The 15,000-nt window shown below is 40.2% G+C and overlaps 1 protein-coding gene across 1 annotated transcript in view; it reads left to right on the top strand.

Moving 5' to 3' along the window:
- The window catches only part of zgc:77784 (uncharacterized protein LOC402947 homolog), a 206,981-nt gene that overhangs the window by 164,969 nt on the left and 27,012 nt on the right, over positions 1–15,000 (top strand). Inside the window, exons 15-17 of the mRNA XM_062059900.1 lie at positions 9,473–9,650; positions 9,713–9,937; positions 14,421–14,463. Coding sequence (XP_061915884.1) covers positions 9,473–9,650; positions 9,713–9,937; positions 14,421–14,463 — 446 coding nt within the window. The remainder of the gene's footprint in view (positions 1–9,472; positions 9,651–9,712; positions 9,938–14,420; positions 14,464–15,000) is intronic.

The raw sequence follows: 15,000 nt of genomic DNA, 5'->3' as shown, positions 1-15,000 counted from the left end.
AACATATTCTAAGTAACAAAGACTTAATTTAGAGTTATTTGGACACTAGGGGAACATATTGTAAGTAACAAAGACTTAATTTAGAGTTTTTTGGACACTAGGGGAACATATTCTAAGTAACAATGACTTAATTTAGAGTTATTTGGACACTAGGGGAACATATTCTAAGTAACAAAGACTTAATTTAGAGTTTTTTGGACACTAGGGGAACATATTCTAAGTAACAAAGACTTAATTTAGAGTTATTTGGTCAGGGCCAGGGTTAGAGGGGTTATAATAAGGCCATGCCGAATAAGGCATTAATAAGTACTAAATAATGACTAGTTAAGAGCCAATATGTTACTATTTTGCAATCATTTCTCCTAAAATAATTACTTTTTCATGTAAAATTGGTACTTTTTAATGTAAAATGGTGACATTTGTCATATAAAATTCAGACTGTTATCACAATATTGCCATTTTTTTTGGTGTTCTTGTAAAATAGTGAAATTTTGTGAGTTTAATTATGACTTTTGTCATAATTTTGCCAAGTGAAATTCCAATTATTATTATAATATTGCCAAAAATGTTCAAGTTTTCTTATAAAATTGTGACTTTTGTCGAGTAAAATTACGACTCTTCATAAAATTGCCAAAATGTTAAGCTTTTCTTGTAAAATTGCGACTGTTATTGAGTAAAATTCCAACTTTTATCATAATATCGCACAAATTTTCAGTTTTTTCTCGTAACATTTTGACTTGCGTTGAGTAAAATTACGACTTTTATTATAATACTGCCAAAGTTTTTCTTGACAAATTCCGACTAATTTTTCACAACAAGGTTTTTTTATATTTACATAGTATGTATATATTATTAATGTTGTAAATACAAATCTTTATACATCTAGAAAGTTTGGTCCTAAAGAGGTAGGCATTTTTCGGAGGTCTCAAGAAGGTAAGAAATACAATATGTTCCCCATACTAAAGTGTTCCCATGTTTTTTTACTGGTGCACAAAATGAAGCGTGCATGAACATCACCTTGTTCAAACAACAAAACCAACACAGTGCGTAAACTCACAACAAATTACACACCTGCAAATCAGTCTGACTTCTGCTGATGCCGTATCCGTAATACGCCGATAGGGAGAAGTTTTTATTTACACGATGAGTCGGGTGTGTCTTGACCTCCGCCGAACCCCTGAGGCCGACTCACCGAACCCCTAGAGTTCGATCGAACCCAGGTTAAGAACCACTGGTCTAGAGAGAGGATAATATTGCAGCTAGAGATAGGATTCATGGATCGTTGATCGTGAGGATCCGATCCTTTCAAAAATCCGTATGTGAATTTCAAAACTGAACTGCCCTACCTGGTACGTCTACGCTTAAACTACTTTCCATAATCACATCAGAACAATGAACCAGAAGAGTGAATCCAAAATGTGCTTCGTTTCCTTTGACTCTAACTTATTTTCTACTGTAGCCGCGAGTCAAGTAAAACGGCTCTCAACTCCGAATCAGTTCTCATCTTTTACTTAAACAAACCGTTCGAAAGTCTTGGTTGGTTTGCGACTGTCACATCTCCAATAACAGCAACTGCAGTCAGTACATGACATGTAAGAAGGCGGATTGAGCCCTAAATCCAGTATATCAGTAATGTTGGAAGCATATCCATATTTAAGTGTTACTTCTTTCTAAACTCCTATAGTCATATAAAGAATAGCTAGTATTCTTCCTTCTTTTGAGTCTCATAGTAAGGTGGGACCTCCGGGAGACCGAGCTAGACCGATCTGGACCGGGCTAGGGAACGCTTGGGTGCTGGGTTGGTCTCAGGTTTGTCCTCTAAGCTTTGAGAATAAACTACAAAATACCAACTATTGCCTGGAGATTGAATATAAACATCAGCGTATTGCCATAAAAAGAATCTGGGAGAGACTAGCAATTTGAATTCCCCACTGGAGGAATGCTGGTCAACGCAACAATTTGGGGGCTCGTCCGGGATTCTTTTACAGCATATGATCGATACTGTCAGGTTCAAAAACTGATGACATCTATTAAACAAGACAAGAAGCAAGGAATTAAACAGAGACAGAATTTAATTTGGCTCAATTGAGGAGAGACGTCCAGGCTGTACAGTCTCCCAGCACACTCTGGCGAAAGATTGTACGCCTCCTCTTTTATTTGGACTTTCCCTGATTACATGGCAACAGCTGTTTCTAAGGAATGGGGGTCGTAAACAGCCATCGCCTTTGATTAAAACAGTTCAAAGAAATGGTCGTAAACATTTCACAGAAAAGGTCCCTGGAGGGGAGTCGGGTCCTGCTTCCTCTTCGCTTTGTAGACAATATCTTTCTGTTGATTACAATACATGAAAGAAACAGGACACCTTCATGTTGCTTCCCATCCTACACAGTGGAGTTTTACAAGCCTTCTGCTTGGTAGGATTAAAGACAGCTTTTGTCTGCTCGCCGGGCGAGCTGAACTCAATGCAACACAAAGTTTTGTGGTAACTTAGATACAATTATTCTAACAGATACTAGCTGATTAAATCAATATTTCATTTTCTGAAAATGTTTTGTTTTTGTTCATGTTACAAACTTGGGGAATCATTTCCTGAACCCCCTTTGAGGGCAACAAGGACGTTATTGAGTAATAGATAACAGTTTTTGATTATGTGTAGGTATTGTGTACTACGGACTTAGTTTTGCTCCAACAATTGTATGTAATAAAAGACAATAGACGGTAACAGAGCGTCCTTCTCCGCTTTTCTCTGCCGCACCTTGGCGAAACTCCCGACGGGTCATTAATATATAATATATGATATAACAGTTAGTTATATGCTAGCTGACGAAGCAGGCTACACCCTAAAGTGGTCGCCAGCTGCATGAAAGTCAGCACAATTCCCCCCAGCCTTCTGGCCCAACCAATTTATCAAGTCGGTTATTTGTCTATATGTAAATGGGTTATTCTTGTATAGCGCTTTTCTACCTTAAGGTACTCAAAGCGCCTTGACAATAATTCCACATTCACCCATTCACACACACATTCACACACTGATGCCATGCAAGGCCCTAACCACGACCCATCAGGAGCAAGGGTGAAGTGTCTTGCTCAAGGACACAACGGACGTGACGAGGTTGGTAGAAGGTGGGGATCGAACCAAGAACCCACTCCCAACTGCGCCACGCCGTCCCCATATGTGCCCTATGACTGACTGGGAACCAACCCCTCAGCTGGGATAGGCTCCAGCACACCCGTAACCCTAACTGCAGAAAACCTGTATAGAAAATGGATGCATGGATGTTATATGGGGGTCACTGCGTGTGCCTCTCGATACAAAAGTCCTGGGTTCGATCCCCAGGTTGGGGTGTTTGCATGTTCTCCCCATGACTGTGTGGGTTCCTTCCGAGTACTCCGGCTTCCTCCCACCTCCAAAGACATGCACCTGGGGATAGGAGTGCAAATGTTGTCTGTCTATTTGTGTTGGCCCTGTGATGAGGTGGGGACTTGTCCAGAGTGTACGCCGCCTTCCGCGCGAGTGCAGCTGGGATAGGCTCCAGCACCCCTGTGACCCGAAAAGGAACAATTGGTAGAAATGTTATATGCCTTGTTTACTGTGTTGTGCCCATAGTTACAATGATTAATTGAAGTTAAAAGTTAAAGTACCAATGATTGTCACACACACACTAGGTGTGGCGAAATTATTCTCTGCATTTGACCCATCACCCTTGATCACCCCCTGGGAGGTGAGGGGAGCAGTGGGCAGCAGCGGTGGCTGCGCCCAGGAATAATTTTTGGTGATTTAACCCCCAATTCCAACCCTTGATGCTGAGTGCCAAGCAGGGAGGTAATGGCTCCCATTTTTATAGTCTTTGGTATGACTCGGCCGGGGTTTGAACTCACAACCTACCGATCTCAGGGCGGACACTCTAACCACTAGGCCACTGAGTAGGTCTCAAAGCGCTCTTAGATAGTGAAACCCAATATCTAAGTTACATTTGAACCAGTGTGGGTGTCACTGGGAGCAGGTGGGTAAAGGACACAACGGCAGCGGGGATCGAACCTGGAACCCTCAAGTTGCTGGCACGGCCACTCTACCAACCGAGCAATACCGCCCCTAAAGCAAAGCACATATACATATTACAACATACATCTTGCAACAGAGGGGGAGGGAGTGAGGGGCTACGGTGGCAGGCTGCAGCTCTTCAGGCGCCGCCCATCCGTCCATCACCCCGAAGGGATTCACGTCAAGGGCGTTGGATGGGGGGGCGGGGTATGTGTGTGTGGCGTATTTTTCTGTGGATGCACGTGTGTGTGTAAGCCTGCAGTGGCTAGTCCAAAGTCAACAACAACAGGTGTGTGTCCATGAGAGACAAGAAGGGAGTTTTTTGTGTCTTATAGCGCACTGTCCTTCGGGAGAGTCTTGGAAACAATCCAAGTTAGAATGTTTTACATGAGTGTGAAAATAAAATGTGCTTTTCACTCTAAATTGTCAATGGTAAATGGTAAATGGGTTCTACTTGTATAGCGTTTCTCTACCTTCAAGGTACTCAAAGCGCTTTGACACTATTTCCACATTCACACACACATTCACACACTGATGGCGGGAGCTGCCATGCAAGGCCCTAACCACTACCCATCAGGAGCAAGGGTGTCTCGCTCAAGGACACAACGGACGTGACGAGGTTGATAGCAAGCGGGGATCGAACCAGGAACCCTCAGGTTGCTGGCACGGCCACTCTCCCAACCGTGCCTAGCCGTCCCCAAAGTGTAAAGAGTAAAGTGCGTTCACTTCAAACTGACACAGCGTCCGTGACTGAGGAACCTTTGAGGAGGAAATGTTGTGTTACAAACTTTTGTGTGGTGTTGCTTCCTTATTTGTCATTATCTCAAGCTGATTTCAATGTGTAGCAGCGGCAGCTGAACTGAATGTGACAGCGTGTCATAATAATGTTGGTCAGCTGGAACAAAAAAATACTGTAATAATCTTCACAGTCCTCATGGACCGACCTAATTAGGAACCGGTACCCAAAAAATTCCGGTATTCGGTATACGTCCCTAATCTTACGTGTTATTATCAATGGAGGAAAACTAAACATGTTACACACAGAGAAAGAGAATAAAGAACTATATAAAATATTGTTGATTTTGTTAAATTATTAAAAGCCTACTGAAATGCGATTTTCTTATTTAAACGGGGATAGCAGGTCCATTCTATGTGTCATACTTGATCATTTCGCGATATTGCCATATTTTTGCTGAAAGGATTTAGTAGAGAACATCGACGATAAAGTTCGCAACTTTTGGTCGCTGATAAAAAAGCCTTGCCTGTACCGGAAGTAGCGTGACGTCACAGGAGCTAGTATTCCTCACAATTTTCCTTTGTTTACAATGGAGCGAGAGAGGTTCTGAGCGACAAAGCGACGATTACCCCATTAATTTGAGCGAGGATGAAAGATTTGTGGATGAGGAACGTTATTGTGAAGAACTAGAGAGGCAGTGATGGACGTATCTTTTTTCGCTCTGACCGTAACTTAGGTACAAGCTGGCTCATTGGATTCCACACTCTCCTTTTTCTATTGTGGATCACGGATTTGTATTTTAAACCACCTCGGATACTATATCCTCTTGAAAATGAGAGTCGAGCACGCGAAATGGACATTTAAAGTGACTTTTATCTCCACGACAGTACATCGGTGACACACTTAGCTGCGGAGCTAACGTGATAGCATCATTCTCAAATGAAGATAGAAACAAAAGAAATAAACCCCTGACTGGAAGGATAGACAGAAGATCAACAATACTATTAAACCATGTACATGTAACTACACGGTTAAAAATTCTCAGCCTGGTAAGGCTCAACAATGCTGTTGCTATTGACGCTAAGGCTAATTTAGCAACTTAGCAACCGGACCTCACAGAACTATGATAAAAACATTAGCGCTCCACCTACGCCAGCCAGCCCTCATCTTCCCATCAACAGCCGTGCTCACCTGCGTTCCAGCGATCGACGGCGCGACGAAGGACTTCATCCGTGGGTTTGGCGGCAAGCATCGGCTAGGCGTCTGCTAAGTAAGTAGTCCTTGTTGTGTTGCTGTAAGTATTGTACTTAGCCGCTAAGACACCGATCGATCCCACCTACAACGTTCTTCTTTGCAGTCTCCATTGTTCATTAAACAAATTGCAAAAGATTCACCAACACAGATGTCCAGAATACTGTGGAATTTTGTCAAAGAAAACAAGAGGTTTTTGTATCGGGTCCGATGGGGTCCAACCACTTCCGTGGATTTTGTGACGTCACGCGCATAAATCATATCCAAAGGAGTTTTTCAACCGGAAGTGTGGCGGGAAATTTAAAATGTCACTTTAAGAAGTTAACCCGGCCGTATTGGCATGTGTTGCAATGTTAAGATTTCATCATTGATATATAAACTATCAGACTGCGTGGTCGCTAGTAGTGGCTTTTAGTAGGCCTTTAAGACTCGTCTTAAGACCCACTTTTATTCTTTGGCTTTTAACACTACGTGAGTTGTGTGGTCTTCTGTCCTCTGTTGTCCTCTGTGTTTTTTATACGTTTTGATTTCTATTTTACTGTTTTAATTGGTTTTACCCTTTAAAATCGTTTTTAATCATATTTATTTTTTATATTGGTTTTCTATTCATTTATTTTTTGTTTTTATTCAGTCATTGGTGGAGCATAATATTGTTTTTAATATTGTTTTTAACATGGTTGTGCAGCACTTTGGAAACATTCTTGTTGTGTAAATGTGCTATATAAATAAAGTGGATTGGATTGGATTGGATCATCTGATTTACAACAATACGAGTTAATTCTACATTTAATGGGATAAGCTTTATAAAAAGGTGTTTTTGTGTGTACTTCAGTTACTTGCTATAAAACATTTTGGCTTCTATCATCTATTGTCAAAGTTTTGGATCGGGACTCAAAATCGGATCGGGTCTGAGGCTAAAAATGTCGATCTGGACATCCTTAGTTGTTTACGTCCGACAGGAAAACTATGACTGATCCTCCAAATTCATCCTCAATGGATCGTAGAAAGGCTGATCTCCTACAGCAGGGGTCACCAACGCGGTGCCCGCGGGCACCAGGTAGCCCGTAAGGACCAGATGAGTAGCCCGCTGGCCTGTTCTAAAAATAGCTCAAATAGCAGCACTTACCAGTGAGCTGCCTCTATTTTTTAAATTGTATTTATTTACTAGCAAGCTGGTCTCGCCTTGCTTGACATTTTTAATTCTAAGAGAGACAAAACTCAAATAGAATTTGAAAATCCAAGAAAATATTTGAAAGACTTGGTCTTCACTAACTGACAAAGAAACAGATAACAGATTTGGTGTCCAGTTCAAAGTGTGACATGATTTATTTAAAAATTTGAGAGTAGACTTTTGTATTTTACATGAGTTATTATTTGTACAAACATGGTGCAAAGTCATCCATGATTTGTTAAAAAATGTTAGTGGCTAGCTAGTTAAAATGGGATATTGTGATTTCACAAGACTGTCTTAGAAGTGATCATTTGAAAATGTTCAATTTGAAAAATGTGCACTTAGAGAAAATATAAAAATAAAGTGTTGCATATTGATATTTATCTGTTTCGATACCGTAATTTCCGGACTATAAACCGCTACTTTTCCCCCTCGTTCTGGTCCCTGCGGCTTATACAAGGGTGCGGCTTATTTACGGCCTATTCTTCTCCGACACCGACGAAGAGGATTTCGGTGGTTTTAGTACGCAGGAGGAAGACGATGACACAATGATTAAAGACTGACTTTTCATATACCGGTAGGCTGGTTATTTTGATAACGTACAGGCGAGCACTTTGTATTACTTTGCACCGTTGTATTATTTGTACTCTGCACGAATGCTGTTCGCCATGTCAAAGATGTGAAAGTTTGATTGAATGATTGAAAGATTTATTGTTAATAAATGGGACGCTTTGCGTTCCCAAACAGTCATCTCTGTCCCGACAATCCCCTCCGTGGTAGCAGGAACCCCTACAGCAGGGGTCACCAACCTTTTTGAAAGCAAGAGCTACTTCTTGGGTACTGATTAATGCGAAGGGCTACCAGTTTGATACACACTTAAATAAATTGCCAGAAATAGCCAATTTGCTCAATTTACCTTTAACTCTATGTTATTATTAATAATTAATGATATTTACACTTAATTGAACGGTTTAAAATAGAAGAAAACACGAAAAAAATGACAATTAAATTTTGAAACATAGTTTATCTTCAATTTCGACTCTTTAAAATTCAAAATTCAACCGAAAAAAAGAAGAGAAAAACTTCAAAAAAGAATTTATGGAACATCATTAGTAATTTTTCCTGATTAAGAATAATTTTAGAATTTTGATGACATTTAGGTTAAAATCCAATCTACACTTTGTTAGAATATATAACAAATTGGACCAAGCTATATTTCTAACAAAGACAAATCATTATTTCTTCTAGATTTTCCAGAACAAAAATTTTAAAAGAAATTCAAAAGACCTTGAAATAAGATTTAAATGTGATTCTACAGATTTTGTAAATTTGCCAGAATAATTTTTTTGAATTTGAATCATAATAAGAAATATTTCACAAATATTCTTCGTCGAAAAAAACAGAAGCTAAAATGAAGAATTAAATTAAAATGTATTTATTATTCTTTACAATAAAAAAAATAAATCTACTTGAACATTGATTTAAATTGTCAGGAAAGAAGAGGAAGGAACTCAAAAGGTATATGTGTTTAAAAATCCTAAAATAATATTTAAGGTTGTATTTTTTTTCTAAAATTGTCTTTCTGAAAGTTATAAGAAGCAAAGTAAAAAAAATAATGAATTTATTTAAACAAGTGAAGACCACGTCTTTAAAATATTTTCTTGGATTTTCAAATTCTATTTGAGTTTTGTCTCTCTTAGAATTAAAAATGTCGAGCAAAGCGAGACCAGCTTGCTAGTAAATAAATACAATTTAAAAAATAGAGGCAGCTCACTGGTAAGTGCTGCTATTTGAACTATTTTTAGAACAGGCCGGCGGGCTACTCATCTGGTCCTTACGGGCTACCTGGTGCCCGCGGGCACCGCGTTGGTGACCCCTGCCCTATATACTACGGTAATTACACATCAAAACCCTGCGGCTTATAGTCGGGTGCGGCTTATATGTGGAGCAATCTGTATTTTCCCCTAAATTTAGCTGGTGCGGCTTATAGTCAGGTGCGGCTTATAGTCCGGAAATGACGGTGTATATTTATTGTGAGAAATCATTAAGATGATCAGTGTTTCCACAAAGATAAATATCATTAATTATTAATAATAACATAGAGTTAAAGGTAAATTGAGCAAATTGGCTATTTCTGGCAATTTATTTAAGTGTGTATCAAACTGGTAGGCCTTCGCATTAATCACTACCCAAGAAGTAGCTCTTGCTTTCAAAAAGGTTGGTGACCCCTGGTCTACAGTAACGTCTAACCAATTAGCACGTCCGTCTCCAGGTGTGGTGTGTGAGCAGCAGCTCGGACCAGGACGACCACATAAACCGAACAGTGGACGGGTCTGTTCTGTCCATCCTGCTGAGTGACCTGCTGCCCGACGTCCGCTACGCCGTCAGCGTGGCCGCCGTCACCCGCCTGGGTGTTGGCGTGCAAAGCCCGCCCGTGGACCTTCTTCTCAGTAAGTCTCCTTTTTTAAGAAACATTAACATACCTTTCACTCATTCTGTGGTCCTCCATCAGCTCTACAGGGGGTCAACACATTAGCACCCGTGAGGAAGGACGACGGCGGCGACGTCAGCATTTCGGAGCAGATCACCATCGTGGTGCGCCAGCCGGCCTTCATCGCCGGGCTTGGCATGGCTGCCTGGATGGCACTGATGGGCGTCAGCGTTTGGTTCTACTGCCGCCACCGCAGGAGGAAGCAGCTGGGCCACTACACCACCTCCTTCGCCTACACCCCAGCAGGTATTAAGCGCCCTAAAGCTAATAGCGGGTGAGTTTTTGTCGTTTTCGAGAAGTGGCGAGTGAAGAAACTGAAATGTGACACTTTTCATTTCGGGGTGGCAGACATGAGCTGCAGAAAGAATAAAAGGTGACTATGGCAGCTCGTGACTTTCAGTTTCACTTTCTGCTGCGCTGTCACCTCTGATGGCTCAAACAGGAGAAGAAGGCAACTTGGCAAAGTTTGTTTCCAACTAGTGAAAGTTTTTCAAGAGAGACATTTCCTTCTCAGATAATTCAAATGTACAGTATTCAAGGCAAAGAAGTTTCATTTAGAACATGTCCTTTGGAACATAAACACATCTGTTGCATAGCGGGGTTGGGCTAGTTACTGAAAATCAGTAACTAGTTAGTTACTAGTTACTTTATTTCAAAAGTAAGTCAGTTACTCAGTTACTTACACCAAAAAGTAATGCGTTACTGTGAAAAGTAACTATTTAGTTAATTATATATGTATGTGTGGGGAAAAAATCACAAGACTATTTCATCTCTACAGGCCTGTTTCATGAGGGGTTTTCCTCAATCCTCAATCTCCTGAGGATTGAGGAAAACCCCTCATGAAACAGGCCTGTAGAGATGAAATAGTCTTGTGATTTTTTCCCCACACATACATATTACGCTCTACCACGGTATCGAGCACTATTTTTTGGATAATCTAATTAAGACATATAGTTAATTATATATATATTTTTTTTTTTTTAAGGCCCCCTTTAAAGGCCTACTGAAATGAATTTTTTGTATTTAAACGGGGATAGCAGATCCATTCTATGTGTCATACTTGATCATTTCGCGATATTGCCATATTTTTGCTGAAAGGATTTAGTAGAGAACATCGACGATAAAGTTCGCAACTTTTGGTCGCTGATAAAAAAAAAAGCCTTGCCTGTACCGGAAGTAGCGTGACGTCACAGGTTGAAAGGCTCCTCACATTTCCCCATTGTTTACACCAGCAGCGAGAGCGATTCGGACCGAGAAAGCGACGATTACCCCATTAATTTGAGCCAGGATGAAAGATTTGTGGATGAGGAAACGTGAGAGTGAAGGACTAGAGTGCAGTGCAGGACGCATCTTTTTTCGCTCTGACCGTAACTTAGGTACAAGCTGGCTCATTGGATTCCACACTCTCTCCTTTTTCTATTGTGGATCACGGATTTGTATTTTAAACCACCTCGGATACTATATCCCAGACCTGGGCATTCTGCGGCCCGCGGGCCACATCCGGTCCTTTGTGCGCGTCCCTGTGCGGCCCGCGTGAGGCCAATTATAAATTACAAAATACATTTTAAAAAGTATCTATGTCGAGTGTGCAATACAACGGTGCAGCTTTTGTTTTGAAAAGCGTTATTTGTATTACTTCCGTGTGGACGTGTGCGTGATTGTGAGTGAATGTGAACAGCTGCAATCACAAATTACAAAATAAAGTTGAAAAAACATCTATGTCGTGCGCGCAATACAACTGTGCTGTTTTATTTTGAAAAGTATTATTTATGGGCGTGTGTCCGTGTGTAACCTGCGAGTGAAGGTGCACATGCAGCGACAAGTGATGCCCGGTTTACACCCGAGACGCTAAAAAGAGAAAAGTTGATGAGGAATGGCGTGTTTTCAACAAGACATGGACTGCCAAGCAACGTTCCCTCTAAGGTGCGTGCCTGCGCAATTGCGCACTGCTCAAGCAAATATATGCCGTGCACCAAATCCAATCCCATCTGAATTCTAAACAAAATAAACATATTTATTCTATGTCATTTTGCAATGCAACTCTGAGTGACAGTGACAACAAGCGGCCCTAACGGTGTTCGTCAACACCGTTCAATTGAACACCGTTCAATTATTGTAACGTCTATCGAGATGCTTCGAGGACAGGAATTATATCGATCACTTTATTGAGCAAAACTGTTTATATTCGGACATAACCACACCAAAAACATAAGTAAAACACTTCTATCTCGAAAAAACTAGTCATTTTCTGCCGTACAAACCAGGCCAAAACCAACTTGTCATCTGTCACCAACACGCATAGCACTAAACCACTGGTGCGTTTATGGCCACACAAAAAGTCGGACAACTCAAACACCACACAAAGTTACACTATGACTCCTAAGTCATACGTGTGCTTATTTTACTGTCATTTATTATTAATGTTAATTTATTTATATTAGTCATGGAATGCTGTTACACACACTATGTTGAAGTATTACTATTATTATTATTATTATTATTATTATTATTATTATTATTTATCTTACGGTATACATCAAAAATAATATTGAGTAAAATTTAATTGAAATATTGTCGATGTGGCCCTACAGCAGTGCTCGGGTTGCTCATGCGGCCCCCGGTAAAAATTAATTGCCCACCCTTGCTATATCCTCTTGAAAATGAGAGTCGAGAACGCGAAATGGACATTCACAGTGACTTTTATCTCCACGACAATACATCGGCGAAGCTCTTTAGCTACGGAGCTAACGTGATAGCATCGTGCTTAAATGCAGATAGAAACAGAAGAAATAAACCCCGGACTGGAAGGATAGACAGAAAATCAACAATACTACCAAACACTGGACATGTAACTACACGGTTAATGCTGTGCCGCCTGTCGAAGCCTAGCAATGCTGTTGCTAACAACGCCATTGAAGCTAACTTAGCTACGGGACCTCGTCAGAGCTATGATAAAAACATTAGCGCTCCACCTACGCCAGCCCTCATCTGCTCATCAACACCCGTGCTCACCTGCGTTCCAGCAATCGACGGAAGGACGAAGGACTTCACCCGATCATCCGTGCGGTCACCGGCTAGCGTCGGCGGCTAGCGTCGGATAGCGCGTCTGCTATCCAGGTCAAAGTCCTCCTGGTTGTGTTGCTGCAGCCAGCCGCTAATACACCGATCCCACCTACAACTTTCTTCTTTGCAGTCTTCATTGTTCATTAAACAAATTGCAAAATATTCACCAACACAGATGTCCAGAATACTGTGGAATTTTGAGATGAAAACAGAGCTTTTTTGTATTGGATTCAATGGTGTACCAATACTTACGTTTCAACGATTGACGTTTTGATTGATTGAGACTTTTATTAGTAGGTTGCACAGTGAAGTACATATTCCGTACAATTGACCACTAAATGGTAACACCCGAATAAGTTTTTCAACTTGTTTAAGTCGGGGTCCACGTCACGCGCATACGTCATCATACATAGACGTTTTCAACCGGAAGTTTAGCGGGAAATTTAAAATGGCACTTTATAAGTTAACCCGGCCGTATTGGCATGTGTTGCAATGTTAAGATTTCATCATTGTTATATACTGTAAACTATCAGACTGAGTGGTCAGTAGTAGTGGCTTTCAGTAGGCCTTTAATGCCCTTTTAGGCTTCATTTCAGTACTGTTATTGCACTGGAGAATAATACAATGTGTTGATCAACTTGACATGCATTTGCATCACTGAACTCTGCTAATCAATGTGGTCTACATACAACACACAAAGACAAAGATATGTTTCAAAGGGCCAATTTGTTTCAGGCCAGAACAAATTGACTAAACTATTTTAAATAGCTGCAACATAACATACATAAGTAACAAACAGCATAATAACAACATAGCTGTAAACCAAGGAAGGCACACACTACACACACAAAGCCTAACCAGGCGTTTTTTTTCTCTCAAGGAATTGTGAAATAAAATCATGTCTGAAGCCCAGAACACTACACATTTCCCCAGTTTTCGTTTAGAGATAAGGAAAGATTGGCCTGGCCCACTAGCATCCCTCTTTATGTTTGTGAACTTTATAGTCTATACATTTAGAGTGATGTGATAATCAAACACTCTAGAAGTCTAGAATGAAAGAGTATACAAGAGAATTGACAGTGTGTACCTTCAGTGCGCAGTGCCTCGTTAGCTTCGTCGAAACATGTTGCTTTTGTAGCTGTTTCAGCAGATTTGAATTGCTCGGATAGGATTTTTGATCCAAGACAACTTACATCTAACTAAAATGTTCTTTTCTTTGTGGTCGACAACAGAAAAGTAGTGAGAATATCTCCATGTTAAGAAACTCGACTTTGGTTCTGCATGTCTTGTTAGTAAACACAGACATGCCCCCCTTCCCACATACACACACACACACACACAGAGCAGCGCGCCTCTTCTGACTGGAGCTAGTTTAAATACTAACATGAAGACTAATTAAGAAACAGCCTTTTCTGCAGCTCTCCAATAAAACACACTCAGATCCTCTCAGTTTCTAGCCCGTGCTACATAAAAAATAACGTAAAATAACGCAGTACTTATAATAACTTTGTAACGCATTAGTCCCAACACTGTGTCTTCCATTCAACAGTATCCTTTGGAACATAAACACATCTGTTGCATAGCAACGCAGTTAACATGTCTTCCTTTTAACAATAATTCATGATTTCCATGACAAAACGTGTGCTAATCATCTTTCTTCTTCCAGTTGGCTTTGCTCACGGCGAAGGATCTGGAATCATTAATGGAGGGTAAACACAAGAACATCTTAACTCAGATTATTATTTTGCCTGTTTTGCAACGGGCTCGTGGAAAATTCTACATTTCAGTTGAACTCATTTGAAGAATTGGAATTCAAATGGAATTGGCTCCACTTTACAGGATGTCAAATCGGAATTACAGAAAGTGGAATTCACTTCATTGCAATTCAGAGACATTCCTTATAGGCAATGAACAGGAATAATTTGTCACATATAACACTTTTTGGTTTAAAAAGATTCAAATAAATACTAAAAAATCCCGCATTTTGAATACTTGCATACAGCAAAGCATTCTGGGAAGTGAAATATTTTCCACAAGCTTGTATTATTTTGAAAATTAAATGATCTATTTTAATTTGTATTCTTAGATGTCAAAAAACATTTCCTGTCATTAAAATATAATGTGTACAAAAGGTTCAGAAAGTTGCAAATTTGTATAGCCAAATAACTGGACAAATGTGTCACATTTAATAAATATTATGGCCTAAATAATAATACTTTACAAACACTAATATTAAACACAAAAAG

The sequence above is a fragment of the Entelurus aequoreus genome, linkage group LG10 (genome assembly GCF_033978785.1).
Source record: "Entelurus aequoreus isolate RoL-2023_Sb linkage group LG10, RoL_Eaeq_v1.1, whole genome shotgun sequence".
In the NCBI taxonomy this organism is placed as follows: domain Eukaryota; kingdom Metazoa; phylum Chordata; class Actinopteri; order Syngnathiformes; family Syngnathidae; genus Entelurus; species Entelurus aequoreus.
Note: the sequence above shows the minus strand (reverse complement) of the source record. Positions and strands in the feature narration are given on the sequence as shown.